The following is a 23,781-nucleotide window of genomic DNA, read 5'->3' on the forward strand; positions in this document are numbered from 1 at the left end:
GAAAACCCTTGATTTTTTTACAATTATTTTCTACTTTGCCAGAAATCCGTTCTTATCTTGAGGTTGAAAGTTGAAGTGGATAAAATGTTTAAGGTTGAAGATAAGGGTAAATATTTTTAACGGAAAGGTTAAAAATGACGAGAGTTGAGAAGAAAAACCAAGGATATTTGGCTTATTGTGGAATATGAGGGTACTCAGGTAAATTTCTATTAGCCTATTAGAGAAGACCCACTTCAAGAGGGCCATGTCATTAGTTTTAAAAGAAGGGGGTATCTAAAATAGTGACGAGGCCACGTAAATACCTCGTTTGTCATGTGTTTGCCTTGACCGACACGCCCTAAGACAAAATTTCGCTCTCAAAGGGCAATTCTAATACACAACTCCTCCTCACTTTCATTGTGCCACGTGTCAAATAAGAAATAAAAAAGATGATTTCCTTTTCAATAGGTCCACCATTTATTTACTAGTCAAATAATTTCATAACACGTGTCACTATGAAATTGTGTTGAATACTGTGTATCAAAATGAATTACACTTTTGCGATGGAGAAGAACGATTTTTTTTTCTTCTAATCCTAACACACTGGTGAGAGATAAGGGCACATTTCTGTAGTTAATTTGAAACAAGAGGGTAATTCCATGCTAGTCACTCTTAAATTGCTTCCGTTCCTATGGACTTATCTCCACCCGCTCCCCCTGAAGCCTTCCTACTTCAGAAATTGTATATTATATATGGAAAATGTTGAGCACCCAACCATTTACCCAATCATTTGCCCAACATATTTTATCCTACATAAATTAGAAGTTTTGGAATAGGCTGATTTTTGGTGAGGATGATCTCCATGGTGAGAAGATCATCCTCACCAAAAATCAGCCCATTTCAAAACTTCTAACCCCATATTTACAAGTTGAAAAATTGTGGATTGTCCATTTTTTGTAAACCATTTGTAATGGGGTTAGAAGTTTTGGAATGGGCTGATTTTTGGTGATGATGATCTTCTCACCATAGAGATCATCATCACCAAAAATCAGCCTATTCCAAAATTTCTAACCCATGTAGGACAAAACATATTGGGCAAATTGTTGGGTGCTGAACGGGATCCATTATATATATATATATATATATATATATATATATATATATATCTGAAAAATGGGAGATTATTCGATGGTTTCAACTGCAATTTGTCCTTTTGTAGTTATGGTGATTATATGGGCTTGGAAAGCGTTGTATTGGATGGTGGAAACCCATGAAGTAGGAGAGAGAGTTGAGGAAGCAAGGCATCAGAGGTCCTCCTTACAGACTGTTCTATGGGAACCTCAAAGAGCACTCAAGTTTGAAGAAGGAAACACTATCCAGCCCATCAATCTTTTCCACAATATTTTTGCACATCTCCCCCCCTTGCTTCATCAAACTAACAAAAATTATGGTATGTTTTTTAATTGTTGGATTTTTAATAAATAAATTTATTGTGTGCGTGCGGTCAGAATCTGGTGGACGATGCTGATGGATCCTACCTCACTAATCCGAAGTCACTCTGATCACCTCCCTTCATGTGCGGTGTGGTACCTAACAAAATCACTCCGACGCTTAAGCTATAGAAGCATATGATTAGTCTTTTGAATTGGTTAGACCTCCAATTCGTTAAAAAATCCTCTCACCAATGCTTATTGTGCTATTTATAGATCTTGGCTGCCAACTAGGGTTTCCCCCTTTTCAAGCGACGATCCTATAAAATCCCCCGATTATCTGGATTCACGTACCGAATGAGGATCTTCTGAATTGGTTGTACTATGCTGTAGAGATCTCTGGGATTGATGTGTGTGTATCAGGGTTACGGTTATAGGTATTCTGTGATTAGGTCTGCCTTGTTTGGCAGACCAGGCCTCATTAAGTGTTGTGTTGCCCTTCTAGTTAGGTTAGGAAGATTTCTACTTTAACCTGTCATGCTGAAGGGCAGTGCCCATATATTAATCTGCTCACGGTACTACTTAATCGATTTGGATACGTGTACAACGTAGATATTTATGCAGTTATTTCGCTCCATAGTACGCTTTGTGAACTATTTTTTTTTTCCTTAACAAAAATTATGGTATGTTTTTTTCCCTTAATAAATTTATTAGGTCAACTCACTCCATATTAGGGGTGTCAATGGATAGTTGAAATTCGAATTCATCTTCGTAAATACATATATTATCCAAAAATTTCATATTTCGGATTCAAATGTTTTTTTTGTTGTTGTAATATTTGAAGCTAGTTGTGATACGGATTCGGATGTGGGTACATCCATTTTGATAAAATTTGATACGAAATGATGTGTATATATTTGTGTCACAATCGGGTCATGTTTTCTACCGTAATTTTTTATAATGAAACTCCATCGTTGGATTTACAAAGATGTAACGATACCAACCAAATCAACTAAAAACCCACTCATAAGATTCCATCGGGTTACTAAATACTAACCATTCTTCAGTTTTCTTCTTCTAACACGTAACAATTCTTCCCCGAATCCCTTATATAAGAACTCTGGTGATGGTGACACGAGTTTGATTCTCTGACCAAGGCTACAATGGAGATTTTTAACAGTCTGGGTAAGTCCTCTCTCTCATTCTCTCATCCTCAACCTCAAGAAAAAAAACCCTTGATCTTTTTACTTAGTTATCTCACATCTTCAACTTTTGACTTTTTCTTTGAGGTGTAATTTTATTTATTTAATGAATATGGATGGATTAAGAAAAAGGAAGAATTTTTTTCACACAGTTGAAGATGAGGGTTTGAGAAAAAAAAATAAGTTTGTTTTTTCCTAATGTCGAAGACAATCATTTATCATGGGTTTGAGAAAAAAAAAATAAATCAAGAGTTCGAATTCGAATTGGATAACCAAAAGAGTAATTGAATTCGAATTCGAAATTTGATTCTCAATATCCGTTGAATTTAGATATTGATGTTTTCTTTTTGGATTCGGGTATGGATACCACACCATCCGATTTGGTTAATATCCCTATGAAATAAGTGTCACCATCTTGGGACTTGATCACAATATGAATTAGAATCTGGGTGTACGTGGAATCGAAAATTGATCTGTCGACAACCTTAATCTTATCTAATTGAAATTTGACATGTATCAACTATATAAATTATTTGTCATTCTCATCTTCAATTGTGACCATTTCAGCTTTATAAGGAGTTGGACAAACAAATCCCATGTATGCAACTTCCAATTATACCTCCTCCCCCACCCCCCAAATAACAAACAAACAACAACGTGCCTAGCACATTGGACTATTCCACTAAAGACTGTTCCAAGCCCGCCCATTGGCAGCCCCAATGGGCCTAGCACCCAAGCTCATAGGTATCAAGTTGTGTACGATGAAACACCTTTTAAATCGGACTACATAAATTTGATTTCAGCTATTAGACATGATGGCGATTTCAACCATTGTATGCCATTAAGCATTTTGCATTATGGATTTAATGGTTCATCTCCAGGCCCATGATGAAATGTCCTTTAAATCAATGGCTAGAAAAGATTCAATGTTTGATACACTTATTGTGTGTTTGGTAATACTTCTAAGGTCTGAACGGAGGTGGTCCACTTTTAACATTCAGAAGTTTTGAACCAATGATGGATGGATGCTGGATGAAATTTCTGAAATCTGATTTTTTTTTTAAATTCTTAAAATACCCTCCTTAAAATCCTAATTTCTATCACTTATCTTTTCTTTATACGAATTCTAAAACCCTTATTTTTAACTTTTCTACCTCTCTTTCTTTTTTACCTCTCCTTCCTCTGCAATTGTATTGTCAAGGTCTCTCCCCTTTCTCTTGTTTCGTGTTCGAAAATCATATATTTTTATACAAATCCTAAAATCCTATATTTTTCAATTAGAAAATGAATGATTATTTATTGTTTGAGTATTATCTTGTTGGAATATAATTTTTCAAGTATGAATTCAAATTAAAAACAATACTTTTGGAGTGTTTGATTTACTAGAAATCGAAATTAAATGTGTGGATGGTTTCATTATATATAACATGTTATATTTTTCAGTTAACAATTTATTAAAATTACAAAAGGGTAATATTTTCAAAATGACCATTATGTTTTAAAATTCTATTTATAATTAGAAACTTTTAAAAATGATAAACAAACAATTTTTCCAGAATAAAATTTTAGATTTAGATTCTAGATTTCAAAATACAGACTTCAGACTTCAGAAGTGTTACCAAATATACCCTTAATAGTTAACACTGCACTAAAAGATAATGCCATTGACTATTGACTTTGATCAATGAAATTAATGCTTTATCACTTAGACATTGTTTGATGATAAAGCCTTAGACTTTGACTACCTACACACTTTCACTTTGATAAAATAGTACCCAAAATTTATATGTCATATGCATCATATAGACTATATATATAAGACTTTCCATTGTTACTTATTCAAAGTAGATAAGTAACAATGAAGACTCCTTCCCTTATTTTTCTTCTTTCTCTGATGATCTTAGCTTCTTTTATGATCATCTTGTCATGGGTGTTGGTTGATACAGCATTTGAAGCCGTGCGCGACATGTCAGACAAAAAAGTTCGATTAGATCAAGAATAGTACATCTTACTAGTCTTTTGTGGTAGAGGTGGTGGATTAACCCTATTGGGCACTAGGAATGGCTCTTGTCCATTCGATGTCATCCAAGATCGATATGAGGTATTGACTGGTCTCCCATTGACATTAACTTCATTGGACCCAAAGAAAGAGATCATATGTGTTATCATAGATCTCAACGTCAAAATCTTTGCTTCGACGATCTGTGTGCAATCGACAGTGTGGACGGTTAAAGCATTCGATGAATCCACACGATAATGGTTTGTAACAACAAGTCGGGTTGAAGGGAACCAGGTCTTTCAACAATGAGCAATTGGTTTAAAATTGAGAGATATGAGAATGATTACAAGCTTTTATTGTCCTAATGTGGACAATTTTTGCAAAGTTATTTGTCGAGACATTGGCATTTATATTGAGGATGGAGTGAGACGTTTGGCTTTAAGTGATCAACCATTTAAAGTTATGTTCAAGGTGTAAAAAATGGTTCATGTTTAACAATCTAGTGTGAATCTTCTTTGTAAGTTATATATAATAATGATAATAAAAATGCTTGTGTCCATAATGTTGGAATTAATTGGGAATATGGATAAGAGAATTAAGGATTGTTATAAGGCACATAGTGATCTACGTTTGGAAAATATAGTGTAATTAGATTTTAATGAATTTGTTTTCAGGATAGAACATAGTGTTGTGTAAATGTCTTGTATTTTGTTGCACTATGCAGAGCTGCGGGGGTACAAGGGGAAGCCCCCGTTTTGAATTTTTTAAGAGGTATGAAAGGACAATTATGTAATATTTTTTAAAGGGTTTTCTATTTTTTGGGGGGTTTATGTTTTGGGAAGATTTACATGATTTTGTAATTCTCGATTATATAATAGAAATCTGTAGGGCTGTAAATTTTTTGAGAAAATAGTAATTGTTCTTGTTACGTTCTGTGGATATAGACACATTGTCGAACCACGTAAATCCTTGTGCAATTATGTTATCTGTGCTATTTCCATTTTTTCACACATAGTTCATTATTTACTTTGTGTTTTTCTTTTTTATTTCAACCATTTGTTTGATGGAAAGTTTCATCGTGAGTTAATGCTCGAAAAGTGAGAATAAAGATAGATTAGAGTTTTTATAGACTTTAAAAATGTTTACCATGACAAATGTAACCCTCTTTTAGATTGTTGTCATTTGCAACCATTATAATTGAGGGTATAATAACTAAATAATACATAATTTATATATAATTTTAATATAATTATATAGCATTGAGCTGGGCTTTCTGACGGATCTATATTCAAAGTCCAAAATGCACACAAGTTTCATAACTTTTGTAAGTATCTTAAAGACCTTTATATTTAATATAATTAAGGATTAAGTTTTTTGTTTAGGATTGCACAATGATCAAAAACAACTCTTAGAACAAAAGATGATGAAAATAAATAATAAGAACTCGCCCCTTTTTTTTATCAAAACAATTAATTTATATCAAATATTCGATCGAAAACTAATCGTTTGGGAGGGATTTCTGGTAAGAATTTTTCAAAAGGTTTTAAAGCCTTCGAAACGGTAGGATGGAATATTTGTGTCTATTTGGTGAGTTAGGTGGGTGTATGCAGTAAAAACAACAAAATATAAAGGTCCCTTTCAGCACCAAACATTTTGGCAAACATTTTAGCCAATCATTTTTGTCCTACATGGGTTAGAAGTTTTTGAATGGGCTGATTTTTGGTGATGATGATCTGCACGGTGAGGAGATCATCCTCACCAAAAATCAGCCTATTCTAAAATTTCTAGTCCCATGTTTACAAGTTGAAAAATCGTGGACCGTCTATTTTTTGTATACCATTTTTGATGGGGTTAGAAGTTTTAGAATGAGCTGATTTTTGGTGATGATGATCTCCTCACCGTAGAAATCATCCTTATCAAAAATCTGCCCATTCCAATACTTTTAACCCATGTTTTGAAAAATGTTTTGCCAAAATGTTTGGTGTTGAACATTTCCCAAATATAAAAGGGTTTTTAGTACTTACACAGTACTGTCATTTAACATTTAAGTGAGTGCAGCGAAGAAAAAGGTGATTGTAAATTGCGCGCGCTTCCTAAAGATCACATCCAAACATGATCCATCATGGGCCTAAGAAGGTGAAAGCCCGGCCCATTGACAACCTATTCTCTTGGGGTTCTCCTGAGACATGCACATGACTCTTTGAAGAGTGAGAGGGATGTGCTCTATATCAACCGCTATCATGCTTTCAGACAGTCAAGTAGGGGTGGCAATGGATTAGGTCATGCCGTGTCTTTAGTTGTATTAAGGGTATTATAAAAAATTATCTAATACGAATCAAAACCATTTAATAATCGTGTTAAAAACTTAAATTTAAACTCAACACATGCATTTATTGAATAGATAACTTATCGTGACCATTCTAGCATGTTCAATAAAATTCTAATCTTAATTCGAAAAATTAGGTTTCATTTCTACCGCCAAAGATAGGGCAATAGATACGTCTAGACATATATTTATGGTAAAATTAAAATCAACACAAGGGATAGAAAGAAAGCATGTGTATCCCAAAAAGAGGCTGTACAAATTCCTTAGTAGCAAGCCGAGCCTTGATAAACTTCTCAGGAATTATAGGTCAAGTGTTCGAAATCCTAGAAAGCAATGAATTGCTTGGGACCACCCTTCAAGGTCTGTTTGACCCTAGACTCAACCCATAGCACATAGGACTTTACGAGGGGGCGGTGCGTTTGACCGCGGGATTAGTCTCACTCGAAGGGAAGATAATAAAAAAAAAAAAACAAAAAAACAAAAATAACAAATAAGATAAAAAATAATGAAAATTTGATTAAAAAGATTTTTATGTGCAACAAAGGTCATTTACAGTCATAATTGAAAAATTAGGAAATTCAAACTGTCGAACCCGATAAAAACCCCATCCAAACCCTATTGTTTGTTTGAAAATTGATTCATACAATTCATTTAAGAAGAAAGAAAAAAAAAACTGTCATTTACATTTCAATTTGTTGAAACTTGAAAGTGTTATTATGTTATTAATTAAAATTTTAAAAATAGATAAAGATGCATGAACTTAATAAATAGTTTGCATGGACAGTGGACAATATGTCCAAATGAGCGAGATTGCAAATGTAAAAGCCCCAAATACCATAATAGAGAACATGAATAACTTATGGGGATGTTTTATAGTTCACAACTCATGAGAGCTGCTTAGCGTTTAGAATGCCCAACTTCATAAAGTCGTCACTCGTCATCACTCTCATTGGTTTTTTGGTAATTTCCAGATGGTTTCTCATCAAAATTAGAATCTATTTTGTTTATGTAAATCACTTTAAAAAACAACGGAGCTGGAATGAATCTAATTATAGAAAATAAATCATAAAAAACAAAAATTCTTACATCAGTGCTTACATATATAGACTTGGATTTCACTGTCAACTTAAGATAATCTAGAAAACGATAGGTTATTGAAATCCACTGTGTATGTGTTCCATGACCTTGGTCTTCTCTTATAGACTGATGTAAAATTAAAAAAGAAAAAAAAAAAACCTTTGACTTTTGTTTAAAAAAATCTTTCATCTTTAAGCTCATCAACCTCTGTGATTAATTTATTTTAATCTATTTAACTAGGGGCGGGGGTAATAAAGAGCTCGTGGGGGGCAATTTTCCCTACAAAACTTTGAAATAAACCTCTATTTTCAACTAATAGCATGCCTCATCCCCACCTTCTCAATTTTTTAAGATGATATTTTCTTTTGATTGGGCATTCTTTCATTGTCTATTGAAAAAGACATAAATATTATTTTTTAACTATAGTTTGTCCCCACTACAATAGAATCCTAACTTTGCCCCTATAGTCACTCTTCATTTTCAATCTCATCTTACCATTTTATTGTTAAATCTTGAATTATCAAAAAATTCTATCATTTTTTATTTTTACAAAAATCTTACCTATTACTTTAGGTTTGAAGTGGAAAAAATCTATGAAGTTAAAGATAAAGGGTAAATTTTTTATCTAAGAGGTTGAATATGATTGGAATTGAGAAGAAAAATCAATGATTTTTAACTTGATGTGGAATAGAGAGTATTCAAGTAATTTTCAATTAACCTATCAGGGAAGATCAAGTTCAAGAGGGACATGTCAAAAGTTCTAAAAGAAAGAGATAACAAAAGTATTCACCAAAACGTGAATTGTATTGTCTAAGAGTCATGATAATCTAACTATCTCACATGGCATACTCAATCAACTCTCCTGACGTGATAAGTTCAAAAATAAAGATATGCATATCTTGGGATATATATTTTTATGGAAAAGTGCAGTTTTTCTTATCCTAAAACATACAGATCTACAATTCTCAAACTTGTTACATCAAGAGAGTCAATAATATGCCACGTGGGATAGGCTGATTATCATGATTCATTGTCTAAATATGAATACCTCATTTATTTGCCTTTGTCTAGATGCCCCCTTGAGAAAAAATAATTGCTTTTCAAAGGAGCAATTGTAAAATTTTAATATAACTTCTCCTCACTTTCACCGTGCCACGTGTCAAATAAGAAACTAAAGAAGATTTCGTTTTGAAGAAACCATACAAATTATTTTATAACATTTTCTTGACACGTATCACTATGAAGGTTGGGATGAAGTTTGGTGTATCTTGCTCTCCAAGAAACTTTTTTATTTTTCAAACCTAATTCGAGACATGTTGGTCAAAGGTAATGGCATTTCGGAAGTTAATTCTAAAAAAGAGGGTAATTCCATCGCTAGTCGCTTTTAAATTCCTTCGTTCATATCGACTGATCTCAACTCCCTCTCTCTCTCTCTCTCTCTCTCTCTCTCTCTCGTGTGTCTGTGTTTCTGTAGGTGAAGAAGTCTTTCTACCTCAAAAACTTTTCAAAAGAAAAGGAGGAAAAATGGGAGAGTATTCAGTGGTTTCGATTGCAGTTTCTTTAGTTGCTGTAATGGGTACTATATGGGCCTGGATAGTGATGTATTGGATATGGTGGAAGCCCATTAAGTTGGAAAGAGAACTGAGGCAACAAGGTATCAGAGGTCCTCCCTACAAGTTGTTCTATGGGAACCAGAAAGAGAACTCAAGTATGACGATGGAAGCACTATCCAAGCCCATCAATCTTTCCCACAATATCGCTCCACGTGTTGTCCCCTTCGTTCTTCAAATTGTCAAAAGTTATGGTACGTTTATTTGCACTCTTTGCTTTTTAATAAATTAATTAACTGTGTACTTTGTAAAATATGAACCATTTTTTTCTAAATCTATTTTAGGTTCACGCCCTTGTGATATTTGCAAAATTTTGGATCCCACGTATTTTCCTGCTTTTATATTTAAACTTAATATAATTAGGTTATTTTGAGTAAAATGTCCAAGAATATTGACGCCCACGACAACGTTAAAATCAAGTTGGTTAGTTTTGAAAAAAGTTGTGATAAACGGACTCCTCATGTGACATACTCAAAATACTTTCCTGACATGGCATTTGTTAGAATCATAGATTTTATGGGGATACACATCTACACATCTTCATAAATATGTGCAGTTGTGTATCCCGAGGAAAAATATATATATGACTCTAACACATGTCATGTCAGGAGAGTATTTTGGGTATGCCATGTGAAGAGTCACTAAATCATTACTCTTTTTAAAATTACAAAAATATTTTTTTAATTATAAAATAATTAATGTTTTAAATTATAGATAAACCCTTTTATACATGTACCACCTATTAGTTTATTATTAGAAAAGCGAAGATAATATTGGATGAATTTACATGTTAGTTCGTATGGATCTCGTCTTCTTCACTAATTAATTCTATGTTTAAGGTTCCTTTCACCTGATAATTACTAGAGTCGTGCTGGAGTGTCCTCTAGATTGACCTCAATACACAGATTCACACTTTGCTGACATGGAGGTGCGCACCCAACAAAAGATGCTTTTCATTCGTATCTTGATGAAGAGCATCTATATATGGTTCTATACACAACTCCACGTCAACAAAGTGTGAATTGAGGTCAATCTTGAGTCACCCCAGCATTATTCTATTTTTTTTTTTTATTTATACTAAGAGTTAGTTCCACTGCATAGGGGCAGTTAATGGATGGGGTCTCATCGGATCAGTGTGGATTTGGTATCAATTAGGTAATGATTGGTTTGGACCCGAAACTAATCCAATTCTTATTGGATCCAAAATTTTCCCTTTATAATCTCAATATTGAGATCAAAATCCGATCCAATAACAATTACATTAGGTCCATTTCGGGTCAAATCTATTTTGATAAACAAATCCTAAATAATATTCGTATATTTAAACAAATTTTCTCATGTTTTATCAAACTAGGACATATTGGATCTAGAACCGATCCAATAAGATACTGGATTGGAAACTTATCGGATTGAATTCTTATCAATATCTAATTCGTTGGCCCTGACCCAAAGTTATAGGATTGGATACTCATTGCTTTGTCTCTCTCTTTATAAGCTCTTGGGCCTCTCTACTCATTGTCAATTGGTTTTGAGTTAGACCACCCCAAATTTATTAGGTATATCCTCAAAGCTCAGTGAATTCAAAATCAAGATCAATAATCACGACCTAAATATATATAGGAACGGTGTCAACGTGGCACGTTTGGATTGGTAAAAAATAGATTGGGCTGTGTGCATGGCTTGGTGAGGAGCCCGAGGTGTTTTAAACACCAAATAAAGCATGCCACCTAGACACCATTCCTATTTTATAGGAATGGAACACCGTATTTGATCCTAAGTCAATGTAGTAAGTATAAAGGAGCATTGTACATGTTTTGCATCCACAATAATATTAGCTACATACAATGTGTCTAAATAAATGAGATTACTCATGCAAATGGTCTTAAAGGTCAGGATATAGAATAATTGTTATAATGTAAGATTAGATGCTGAGTTCTATGCTGTAGTTTTTAATCAAGCGTCCATTAAGACCCCTAAATTCGTAAGCCAAACTGTAACACAAAAACACCATTGACCTTCATTTCATGATATTTGTTATCGAATGCAGGTAAAATGTCCGTTATTTGGTATGGAGCAACTCCTAGGGTGAACATAATGGACCCAGATCTTATAAGGGATGTTCTGTCTAACAAGTTCGGCCACTTCGCCAAGATCAAATCAAACCCACTCACAAGGTTATTAGCAAATGGGTTTGCAAACTATGAGGGTGAACATTGGGCAAAACACAGAAGGATTATCAATCCAGCCTTCCATCAAGAGAAGTTGAAGGTTTTCTCTCTACTATATAGGATCTTCTACTCAAACTTTTTATATGCAACAACATTGATAAAAGTTGCTTATGGCATGTAATTGTATCTTTCAATGCTATCATGAAGCTGATATTGCTATGTTATTTTTGTTTTTCGGTGTTTGTTATAGAGGATGTTACCTTCATTTTATACTAGTTGCGATGAGGTTGTCAACAAATGGAAGAAGTTGGTTGAGTCAGAAGGGTCGTATGAATTAGATGTGTGGCCTGAACTCCAAAACTTAACTGGAGATTTCATCTCTCGAACTGCATTCGGTAGTAGTTTTGAAGAAGGTAGACGAATATTCCAACTCCAAATTGAGCAAGCTGAGCTTGCTATGCAGGTTGCCCGATCCATATACATCCCAGGAATGAGGTTTGATTCAAGTCTTTTTCTAAAGTTTTATAAGTTCTTGATTACTAGTTATGTTTAGATTTCTAAAGTAATTTCATATTTGTTCTTGGCTTCTAACTTCACCTATATATGTCATTCACATTTAGATTTCTTCCCACAAAGAGAAATAATAGAATGAAGGAAATCAATAGAGAAGTTGGAGGTCTAGTAAGGGATATGATCAACAAGAGAGAGAAGGCTATAAAAGTTGGAGAGGCCACTAATGACGACTTATTAGGATTGCTAATGGAATCTAATATTAAAGAGATTAAAGAACATGGAAACGCTAATAAGAAGGTAGGAATGAGTATTGAAGAGGTTATAGAGGAGTGCAAGCTATTCTACTTTGCAGGGCAGGAGACGACGTCGGTTTTGCTTGTGTGGACAATGGTGGTGTTGAGTATGCATCGAGACTGGCAAGCTCGTGCAAGGGGAGAGGTCTTGCAACTCTTTGGGCAAAGGAAACCAAACTTCGATGAATTAAACCACCTAAAAATTGTGAGTATTATTCTGTAATATATCCTCTGCATTGTGATTGCTTGATGGAGATAAAAAGTCCTCATGAAGTAGTCTTAAAACTTTCTATGCAGGTAACCATGATTTTCAATGAGGTTCTTAGATTATATCCACCAGGGATAATGCTCACACGTCGAACATACAAGAAGATGAGATTAGGAAAAATCTCTCTGCCAGCAGGAGTACAGATCTCATTCCCAACACTCCTTGTTCATCATGACCGTGAACTTTGGGGTGAAGATGCGGACGAATTCAATCCAGAAAGATTCGCCGAAGGAGTTTCCAAGGCAACGAAAAATCAAGTCTCTTTCTTCCCATTTGGTTGGGGTCCAAGAATATGCATTGGGCAGAACTTTGCAATGATAGAAGCAAAAATTGCTCTAACCATGATACTACAAAACTTCTCATTCGAGCTTTCGCCCACTTATATCCATGCTCCTTACACCGTTGTAACTCTCCAACCCCAACATGGTGCTCCAATCATCTTACATAAACTCTAAAATCCTCTTCGTCGTCATCAGTACTTATCGTGATTGTATTGTTCTTCATCATAGTTATCGTTAAATCCAATATTATAGAAATTATCGTGTCATATCCATCGTAGTGTTTGTTGCTTTGATATATATATATATATTCAAGGTTGGTAAATAGTGTTTGTTGTATCTTAAGTTTTATATATATATATTCAAGGTTGGTAAATAGTTTATGTAGTCTATGAATATTCTTTTTATTTTTATTTTTTTATATTGTACCTTAAGTTGAATATGATATCTAGTTTGAATCCTTTGGTGAATTAATTTTTAGAAGTTGAACCTCAATTTTTAAGAGAACAAGTCCATGAATTTTTATTTTCTTTTATATATATTTTTATTGTTTATGTGAATCACATTCGAAGACAATGGTGTCGTAACGAATCTAACAAAAAAATAAATAAAATTCTTACATCATTGCTTACGTATATTCACAATAACCAAAATCGGAGTACCCCGTTGAAATACTTTTTCAATTTTACTTATAGCACCTTGGATTTCAATGTCAACTTAAGATATTATAGAGGACTACAGGTGATTGAAGTTCACTGTTTACATAACGCATGACCCTGGGCTTCCTTTGTAGACTAATGTAAAATTACCTAAATTCCCTCTCCTTAAATCTCTAGCCAAAAAAATTAAAAACAAAACAAACCCCTTGATTTTGCAAAAAATCTGTTGTCATTAATGTGGGGAGAATTTTCCACCATCATCTTGAGATTCATAGCACCACCGGATCAAACATGCAAGAAAAACTTCTTTGAACATCGATGTGATACCTACTAAAGTAGGGCTTAAAATATGTCGGATTTTATTGAAATCCGAATCCAAATCCAAATTTAGCGAATTTGGTTCTTTCAATTATATCAGAGTTAAAAAATGGGTTAGATATAGGTCGATGTCCCTTGACCTAAGTCAAATACAGATCCATCCATATATCCACTTAGATCCAAATGATATATTATATTGTATGTTATATTTTCTAAGACATCTTTTTTCAACCAACAAGTGTTGGGCACAATAGCCAAGGTTTCTCTTTAAAAAAGAAGTTGTCTTGAATTCAAGTCATTGTGAACGATTTTCCTTAAAATAATCTTAAATGATTTGAAATTCTCCAACTTGATTCACCCTAATTAATTAATTCAGTTGAGCCGAATCCGGATACAAGTTTAGTGAGAGCAAAATGATTCAGGTATGATTTTAACTAATAGGATTCGAGTCATATTTAGATCTGGATATGGATCCAAATATAGATATCGACATACTTATATCTAGCCTGAACCTGACCTGTTTTAAATTTTATACCAAAAAGGCTTTGATGCTTAAGTTAGACTTACAACTATAATTCAATGAAATTCAACCCATTCCTTAATACATAAATTTACCTCATATTTATATCTTTAGGGTTGTCCTTTTACTCTAAGTTTCTTCTCTTTTTCATCTTTATTTTCAATTCAACTTCCTTCTAATTTGATAAGATTACACTTAATCCCTGAATTTTCTTTTGGATTCTAGATAATTGAGCTCAATTGGAAAGTTCACAAATTCTCGAGTGTACTTCGTGAGGGGAGTACCTTCCTCATCCTTTTGGTCAATCGCTCGAAAACTATAACATTGGCGTGAAGTCTACTTATTAGCTATCCTTCCCAACATTTTCTCCAAGCTTTGCTTTCCTTTGCTTCCGTATAAATATCCTAAGCATACTTCCCAGGATTATCTTACTATGTGATTTGTGTATCTCTTGTTTAGATACTAAATTATGCTCATACAATTAAGTTCATCAAATTTACAGTAAATTTCTTTTAATCTATTCAACTTTCTCTTCAAACCATCATTTTCAACTTTGTCTTAGCCTTTATAGAAAACCATTGAATTTTTTACAATCATTTTTTTTACTTTGCTAGAAATCCATTTTTATCTTGAGGTTGAAGGCTGAAGTGGATAAAATGTTTAAGGTTGAAGATAAAGGGTAAATTTTTTTAACGGAAAGGCTAGAAATTTTTTTTTCCCCCTACCTTGTAGATGTTCACATGTTCTCTTGGTATGTCATATTATAAGTTTCCATGATTTGGGGATATTCTCAAGCCTGACAATCCCAACTTGGATTATATGTTGATTTTTGCTTGACCAATATGCATCCTCCTTTAGTGTTTCTAGTAGGGATTTTGATTCTCTTCCTATTTAAAAGAAGGGGGTATCTAAAATAGTGACGAGGCCACGTAAATACCTCGTTTGTCATGTGTTTGCCTTGACCGACACGCCCTAAGACAAAATTTCGCTCTCAAAGGGCAATTCTAATACACAACTCCTCCTCATTTTCATCGCGCCACGTGTCAAATAAGAAATAAAAAAGATGATTTCCTTTTGAAGGGGTCCACCATTTGTTTACCAGTCAAATCATTTCATAACACGTGTCACTATGAAGTTGTGTTGAATACTGTGTATCAAAATAAATTACACTTTTGCGATAGAGAAGAAAGATATTTCGGTGAGAGATAAGGTAAGGGCATTTTGGTAGTTAGTTTGAAACAAGGAGGGTAATTCCATGCTAGTTACTCTTAAATTGCTTCCGTTCGTATTGACTTCGTCTCCCCCCTCTCCCCCCTCCCTCGTGTCTGTGTTTCTGTACTCTACTGAAACCTTCCGACTTCAGAAATTATATATATTTTTTAAAGTGAAAAAATGGGAGATTATTCGGTGGTTTCGGTTGCAGTTTGTGGTTTTGTAGTTATGGTGATTATATGGGCCTGGAAAGCGCTGTATTGGATATGGTTGAAACCCATGAAGTTAGAGAGAGAGTTGAGACAGCAAGGCATCAGAGGTCCTCCCTACAGACTGTTCTATGGGAACCTCAAAGATCACTCAAGTTTGAAGAAGGAAGCACTATCCAAGCCCATCAATCTTTCCCACAATATCGTTGCACGTGTCGCCCCCTTGTTTCATCAAACCATCAAAAATTATGGTATGTTTTTTGATTTATTTGTTTTTTAATTGTTGGATTTTTAATAAATAAATTTATTGTGTGCTTTGTGAACTGAACTGTTTTTTTTTTTTTTTTCCTTAATTAGTAATATTTTTGGTTTACAATTACACCCTTATGATATTAGCTAAATTAAGGATATGCCCCAAAATGAGGCTTACTCTATTGACCCGAAGTCAGCTTGAGAGGAGAAATTTGAAAATTTTATTTATGGTTAAACCTTGTGCTTTTGGCATAATTTTATGTTGATCTCTTAATGTTTTGACAATTTCACTTACCTCCATTGTTAGAGATGATGTCAATATTTAGATATTATTTTACTATTTTATAGGAGGTAACAACTAAGGGCCTGATTGATTCAGCTGCCAGAATCTGCTGTTAGAATCTGCTGTCAGAATCTGAAACACTGAAAATCTTGCTTGATAGAGCTTTTTAAAAGTGCTGTGCTGTCAGAATCTGCTGTCAGAATCTGGTAATTACTGCTTGATACAGCTTCAAGAATTTGCTGTGTTAGGGTAAAATGACCAAAATACCCTTAAGGTTGATAATGCACCCAGAATGCATTAAAAATGATCAGAATACCCCTATAAATATATAATTACACTAAATATATATAAATATAATAAAATTATATAAAAATTAAAATAATTATTATTTTAATTTTAAAATGTCTATAAAAATTATAGAAAAATTTATAATTCTATAGAAATTTCGGCAGCATTTCCTCATAAAAATGGACATATGGAATTTTCCTGATAAACAAAATACCTACATAATACACAATCCAAAATTCACATTGTACATAACACATCCACAGTACATCGTATATATTAGTTGATCTTAACAAAACTAAGTTGATAATTGTCATAAAATAGTTATTTAATTTTAATTTCTAACAAAACAGCCCATGTGTATCATTTGGCATGTATCACGAGTGGGTAAAATCGCCTTACACTTTCAACAACTAATGCATGACTTACCATGAGGCTAAGTGCAATGTTGCAGTGTTGTGAATGTAATGGGATTTACAACAAAAGTAATTGTGATGGAACATTAAAACAGTCTAAGAAAAAAAGAGAAAATGCATGGAAGTAATATTCACAATTTTGGTGAAATAAGACCATGTTGAAAGTAATATAACATTCCAAAATGCATGGAAATGTGTCAATTAAATCCCACTCTAGCCCTACCATAACCCATCGAAGAAAATTCAATCATTGTGTAACTAAGGTTGGATCGAATTACCAAAACACAACAATGATATTAGAATCTCATATTCATCTTGACAATAACAAAATATTGAACAAGATACTTAAATCTATTTGAAAACAAGCAGAAATTTATTTCAATGCTAAGCAAGCGGAAATATTTTTAATGCAAAGCAATCGGAGTTTTGGTTATTTAATATAACTAAGGGAGTTTTGGTTATTTAATATAAAAAAATCCTAAATGAATTACTTTAAAAAGGAAAGTAATTTAGACAGACATACACCTCTACGTTTAAGTGAATATTTGAGTTGCACCCTTGGTTTTCAAATACCCTTAGATGTCTTTAGTAAGGCCACTATTTTTATATCTGAATCTATAATCAAGTTAAACTAATAAAAATATCTATGCTAAAGAGTAAATTTCACTAAGGTATGAAACAAACAAAAAGCTATTTTGTGAAGTTATATCATAAAATATCAATATTTAAAGATTTTGAAATAATCCATGTAATATCCAATCGTATCTTTCTAGTTGTTCTCTCTGGCATGAAGCCAAGTTTGCATTTGTTTGTTTCTTGTATTATTCTTTTCTACATGACCTATTCCGGAATTTTATTCCACAATAGGTAGTGCAATTCCGCACATCTCCCTATTCTTTAAAATAGGTGTCAAATTTTTTTTCCCATAATTGACATCCAAATATTAATCTTTCTACCATTTAGATCAGATTTCATTAATCTTTCCAACAAAGGGGAAAAACAAAATAAATAAATAAAAACCCTTCATAGGTTAGATGCTCCAAAAGAAAAAGGTAAAAGTTAGCAAAAGTACTTCATGAAAATTTCAATAATCATCCAAAATTTGAGAAAAGTAAGCAAATCCCTTCACGGGTTGACCTCCTAAAAGGGAAAATTAAGCAAAAATCCTTCATAGGAAATTACCAAGTGTAGCCTTCATGGGTACTTCAAAAATTGATCCAACAAAAAGAAAACAAAACAATATAACAGAATCTCACCTTTATCCTTGTATTTGGTGTAAAGCTCAGTCAATTGGGTATAATTGGTATCCACTGTTTCAGCTCCAAACACAATCCCATTAATATTCAGAAAAACCAAAATAAATAAATAAATAAGATTGATGAACGACCCATTATTGAAAAATAAAGTACCATTTGGAAGCAACGTTACCAACAACAATAATCTTCCCTTTGTAAATGCTGAGATCAACATCCTTCCCTTTACAATCCTGAAGAGAAAATCCCATAATTTCAAAGAACCCATATGCGTGCAAGTGATGAATTTTCATACGGAGAGACAGAGAAAAAAAAATTGAAATTGAAATCTGATAAAATTAACTTACCTTGACTGTGAAATCATGGAGGGACTGATCTAAGGTAGATGATTGAGAAGCACCTATACCAAATCAAGGGTTTCTATGGCAGAGAGAGAGAGAGAGAGAGAGAGACTTTAGGAGAAGAGGAGAAGACGATGACGTCAGTGTCCGAGGGTTCTGTCGAGAACGATGTTGTTGTGTGAGGGTTCTGTCGAAGAAGAGACGAAGAGAAATCGATGTTGCTGTGTGAGGGTTCTGTCGAAGAAGAGATGAAGAGAAATGAGTTAAAAAAAACGAAGGGTAATAACGTCTTTTCACATGAGACTTTTTCGGTAATTCGCGTCTCCCGCAAACGCAAATTGAAGAAGCTCTAACATTCTGCTTTTCACATTTGCGTTTATAAACACAATTTGATAACGCAAACTCGGTAACGCAAAACGCAAATAACTGCGGCCCGTTTGATTCAGCTTCAAAACGCCGCGTTTTGACGCAAACGCCGGTAAAATTGCGTTTTGAAGCGCAATCAATTGCCCCCTAAAGAATTAAATCCAATTTTGGATCTTGACTGTTTGTGATACTACACTATAAGTGACATGGACGTCAGACTATGGTTTTAAAACTCGGTTTCACGTCTCGTCTCATCCAGGCCTGATATCGAGTCATCTCAGATGAGTTTTTTTGATACGTTTCGTTCAAAAAATCAGAAAATTGAATGTGAGTACTAAATCTTGGTAAAAAAAAGTGACTTTGTGAGTTGGTCTTGTTCAGTTCTGATCAGGGGTGGAGTTAGGATTTTCCTATAATGGGGGCAAACTATGGTTAGTTGTATGGTAAAGATGAATGCTTTTAAGGAGAAATTAAGAGGTTTTTAGTTTGTAGTTGAAGAAAATGATATTTAGGTCATTTCCAATAAATATTTGAGAAGTCCCGGTCAAGAGGCAATGTCATCAACAAAAAATTAAAGAGGTGACGGAGTGGGGACAAATGGGCATGTAATTAGTTGAAAGTATAGGGGTGTCTCAAAGTTCTATGGGGGACAAAATTGGAGTGAGGTGAGGGTGTGGGGGCAAATGGGGAGAGAAGTGAGGGAATGTGAGCAAATGGGGCATGTAATTAGTTGAAAATGTAAGGGTGTCTCAAACTTTTGTGGGGGCAAAAATTGGAGGGAGGTGAGAGTGTGGGGGGCAAATGGGAGACAGGTGAGGGAGTGGGAACAAATGGGGCATGTAGTTAATTGAAAATATAGGGGTTTCTCAAAGTTCTGTGGGAGCAATTGGCATTGCCCCCACCAACTCCTTACTAGCTCCGCCCCTGGTTCTGATACCAAGTTAACTCAGGCAATACGTCTTGTCTCGGATGAGTTTTAAAACCATGCTTAAGACTACTTTTTCAAAATAAAAAAGAGATCCACAACATGATTTGAAATCTTGTCTGAAACCGAGATGACTCGAATGAGATGGACATGCAAAATCTTATGAGAAAAAGAAGATAACTTGGATGATATTTTGAAAATCTTTGTAAAACTTGTTTGAATCAATTGGGATTTTGTATATTTTAAATTTAAATATTTATTATATAAAAAAATATATGATTTTATGATTAGACATTTTTCGAACTACCTTAAATAATTGTTAACCAAGTTAAATGGTTTATTTTATCTGAGATGAGTTGACTCATTTGAGACAACTTGGTCTTGTCCATGAATAAGACGAGAAGTCAAACCGAGTTTTGAAGCCATGATCAACAATCAAGACCCAACCATCTATCTATAAAAAAATGAGAAAACTAATGCAAGTGCTCCTAAAAAGTCAGGACAACAAAATAATATGATAAAGTAAGATAAGATGTTGAGTTTTATGTGCGGATAGTTGTTGATCAAGTGTTGATTAAGACCTTTAAATACCTATGATGAAGTGTTAGGAAACACCATTAAAATTCAACTTCTCATTCTATGTAGTTGTGTATTTTATTTTGGTAGCGGCTTCAGTGTGTACTTGCATGATTTTTTTATTTTTCTTTTTTTATGAGTAAGCTGGACTTGAACCCGCTACCTCAAAGTTGTTTTGCAATGTGTCAAGAGCTATGGGAGTAAGCCTCTATTTTTTTAATTTTTACTTATAAGTTTCTTACTATTTCCTTTAATTTCATGATATTTCCAATCATTTTCTGGAAAAACCTGTTAATTTCCATTGTAGATTTTCTTCCTGAGACCTCAAAATGTACCTTGATATTGACATTTAATATAGTACTATGCAGATAGTGTGTATATATATATACCACAAATATCCCTTATGTACAACTTAAGAGAACTTGGGGATCTTTTAAGCCTTGTTTCTTTTATTGGGAAAAGCAACTTAGTCAACCAAGCATGGATTTTACCAATTGATTTCTTTACATTAGCACATATATAACAATTGAAAATTTTAATTAATGTAGGTAAAATGTCTGTTATTTGGTTTGGACCAACTCCTAGGGTGAACATAATGGACCCAGATCTCATAAGAGATGTTCTGTCTAACAAGTTCGGCCACTTCGCCAAGCCCAAATCAAACCCACTCACAAGATTGTTAGCAACTGGGCTTGCTAACTATGAGGGTGAACAATGGGCAAAACATAGAAGGATTATCAATCCAGCCTTCCATCAAGAGAAGTTGAAGGTTTTCTCTCTACTATATATGATCTTCTACTCAAACTTTTATATGCAACAACATTGATAAAAGTCACTTATGACATGTAATTGTATCTTTCAATGCTATCATGAAACTGATATTGCTATGTTATTTTTCGTTTTTTGGTGTTTGTTATAGCGGATGTTGCCTGCATTTTATACTAGTTGTAGTGAGGTTGTCGACAAATGGAAAAAGTTGGTTGAGTCGTCGGAGGGGGCGTATGAATTAGATGTGTGGCCTGAACTTCAGAACTTGACTGGAGATGTTATCTCTCGTACCGCATTTGGTAGTAGTTACGAAGAAGGGAGACGAATATTCCAACTCCAAAATGAACAAGCCAAGCTTATTATGAAGGCTATTCTATCCATATACATCCCAGGAATGAGGTATGGTTATTAAGCTTTCGTATTGTGTAAAGTAAAAATTCTTTTGCTGAAGTTTATGGGTTATTGATTCCTAGATTAAGTTTCATCTTTTTTTATGTTTAGCTTTCTAAAATAATTTCATTATTCAGCTTTCTTCCCACAAAGAGAAATAATAGAATGAAGCAAATCAGCAGAGAAGTGCGAGAGCTGCTAAGGGATATGATCAACAAGAGAGAGAAAGCTATAAAAATAGGAGAGGCCAGTAACAATGACTTATTAGGATTGTTAATGGAATCTAATATTAAAGAGATTAAAGAACATGGAAACTCTAATATCAAGGTAGGAATGAGCATTGAAGAGGTTATAGAGGAGTGCAAGCTATTCTACTTTGCAGGGCAGGAGACAACATCGGTTTTGCTTGTATGGACAATGGTGGTGTTGAGTATGCATCAAGACTGGCAAGCGCGTGCAAGGGAAGAGGTCTTGCAAGTCTTCGGACAAAAGAAACCGCACTTTGATGGGTTAAACCAACTCAAAATTGTGAGTATTGTTCTGTAATCCTCTACATTTTGATTGTTAATTTGACGTAGACACAAAGTCCCCATTAATTCCTAAAACCTTCATTTCAGGTAACCATGATTTTTTATGAGGTTCTTAGATTATATCCACCAGCGATAACTCTTACCCGTTGTACTTATAAGAAGATGAGATTAGGAGAAATAACTCTGCCACCAGGAGTACAGATCGCATTGCCAATACTCTTTATTCATCATGATCGTGAACTTTGGGGTGATGATGCAGACGAATTCAATCCAGAGAGATTTTCTGAAGGAGTTTCAAAGGCAACAAAAAATCAAGTTTCATTCTTCCCATTTGGTTGGGGCCCAAGGATATGCATTGGGCAGAACTTTGCATTGATAGAAGCAAAGATTGCTCTATCCATGATTCTACAAAATTTCTCTTTCGAGCTCTCGCCCACCTATGCCCATGCTCCTGACCTTGTTATCACTCTTCAACCCCAATATGGTGCTCAAATCATCTTACATAAACTCTAAAATCTTCTTCACAGTCACCATTATCTTATATAAAATTATTGTGGGCTTCATCATGGTTGTCGTTAAATACGATATTGTAAGTCAACTCATATCTATCATACTGCTTGGCTTTGAAATGCAAAGTTTGTAAATTGTTTATGCATTCTATCAATCCTTTCCAACTTGTAAGTTAAAGTTGATTCTGATGTCTTGGTTTGAATCCTTTGTTCTGTTCATTAAGGTATCAACTTTTTCTTAGTTTCTCAGCTTTTTGGAGCTATTACTACATACTTGAATCTTCTAACATTGGTGAGTTGGTTTTAAAACTCCATTTAACACATCTTTGTAAGAATAATTTCATTTTCATTTACAAAAGAAAAAAAAAAAAAGAAATATTCAACTCCAAATCCACCTTTGTTTTTATTTTGTTCAAAATATCTCACAAATAAAACTCACTTTTTGTGTAAGGAAGTAAAGACTTTGTTATGGGTGTAATGTGTGGAGAGGTACCATGAAGATTGGGTCTGATTCCAGTAAGTGGGTGAAGTATAGGGTGGGGGAGGGAGATAAGATCAGATTTTGGTAGGATTGGTGGTGTGGAGGCTCAACTCTTTGTCATCAATTCGTGCTTTTTTACAATCTCCCTTTAATAAAAGGGTTCTTGTGGGCCGCTTTCTTGAATCTTGAGGGAAACAAATTTGTGTGGGATTTGAGTTTCAGGAGAGGCTTTCAATGATTGGGAATTTCAAGATTTGATAGATTTTACGACTCATCTTGATGAGGCCTGCTAGGCACATGAGAGACGACTAGAGGGAGTGTGGACTCTTACTAAAAGGAAGATCT

General features: G+C 34.1%; 2 protein-coding genes, 1 long non-coding RNA gene and 1 pseudogene across 4 annotated transcripts; 3 read left to right on the forward strand and 1 right to left on the reverse strand.

Moving 5' to 3' along the window:
• Positions 1-4,469: 4,469 nt before the first annotated feature.
• LOC147392404 (kunitz trypsin inhibitor 5 pseudogene) lies at positions 4,470-5,087 on the forward strand (annotated as a pseudogene).
• Positions 5,088-9,432: 4,345 nt separating this feature from the next.
• Positions 9,433-13,401, forward strand: LOC147392405 (cytochrome P450 72A397-like). The gene is made up of 5 exons (XM_086459831.1): positions 9,433-9,817; positions 11,671-11,891; positions 12,042-12,286; positions 12,412-12,802; positions 12,895-13,401. Exons 1-5 carry the CDS (start codon positions 9,538-9,540, stop codon positions 13,318-13,320), a joined length of 1,563 nt encoding a protein of 520 aa, XP_086315957.1. The 5' UTR covers positions 9,433-9,537; the 3' UTR covers positions 13,321-13,401.
• Positions 13,402-15,885: 2,484 nt separating this feature from the next.
• LOC147392406 (cytochrome P450 CYP72A616-like) lies at positions 15,886-23,186 on the forward strand. Of its 2 annotated transcripts, XM_086458553.1 has the most exons (5): positions 15,886-16,312; positions 21,307-21,527; positions 21,678-21,925; positions 22,054-22,444; positions 22,534-23,186. In XM_086458553.1, the coding sequence occupies exons 1-5, from the start codon at positions 16,033-16,035 to the stop codon at positions 22,957-22,959; spliced, it is 1,566 nt and encodes a 521-aa protein (XP_086314679.1). In that variant the 5' UTR covers positions 15,886-16,032; the 3' UTR covers positions 22,960-23,186. The 2 variants fall into 2 exon arrangements, with proteins under 2 accessions (XP_086314679.1, XP_086314680.1); XM_086458554.1 differs by lacking the exon at positions 21,307-21,527 and having other exon boundaries at positions 16,172-16,312.
• LOC147392407 (uncharacterized) lies at positions 17,896-19,116 on the reverse strand. The gene is made up of 3 exons (XR_015182835.1): positions 18,898-19,116; positions 18,707-18,783; positions 17,896-18,607 (listed from the first exon to the last, which is right to left on the reverse strand). It is a non-coding gene; the product is annotated as an uncharacterized LOC147392407 (long non-coding RNA).
• Positions 23,187-23,781: the final 595 nt, after the last annotated feature.

Source organism: Akebia trifoliata, chromosome 11, assembly GCF_017979445.1.
Source record: "Akebia trifoliata isolate Shusen 1 chromosome 11, ASM1797944v1, whole genome shotgun sequence".
Taxonomy (NCBI): domain Eukaryota; kingdom Viridiplantae; phylum Streptophyta; class Magnoliopsida; order Ranunculales; family Lardizabalaceae; genus Akebia; species Akebia trifoliata.

Excerpts from the sequence above, each read along its gene's own strand:
- LOC147392405 (XM_086459831.1), top strand. The coding sequence starts at position 9,538 with ATGGGAGAGTATTCAGTGGTTTCGATTGCAGTTTCTTTAGTTGCTGTA. Across the intron at positions 9,818-11,670 it reads TCAAATTGTCAAAAGTTATG|GTAAAATGTCCGTTATTTGG; the intron begins GTACGTTTATTT and ends TATCGAATGCAG. Across the intron at positions 12,803-12,894 it reads AATTAAACCACCTAAAAATT|GTAACCATGATTTTCAATGA; the intron begins GTGAGTATTATT and ends CTTTCTATGCAG.
- LOC147392406 (XM_086458553.1), top strand. The coding sequence starts at position 16,033 with ATGGGAGATTATTCGGTGGTTTCGGTTGCAGTTTGTGGTTTTGTAGTT. Across the intron at positions 16,313-21,306 it reads TCAAACCATCAAAAATTATG|GTAAAATGTCTGTTATTTGG; the intron begins GTATGTTTTTTG and ends TAATTAATGTAG. Across the intron at positions 22,445-22,533 it reads GGTTAAACCAACTCAAAATT|GTAACCATGATTTTTTATGA; the intron begins GTGAGTATTGTT and ends CCTTCATTTCAG.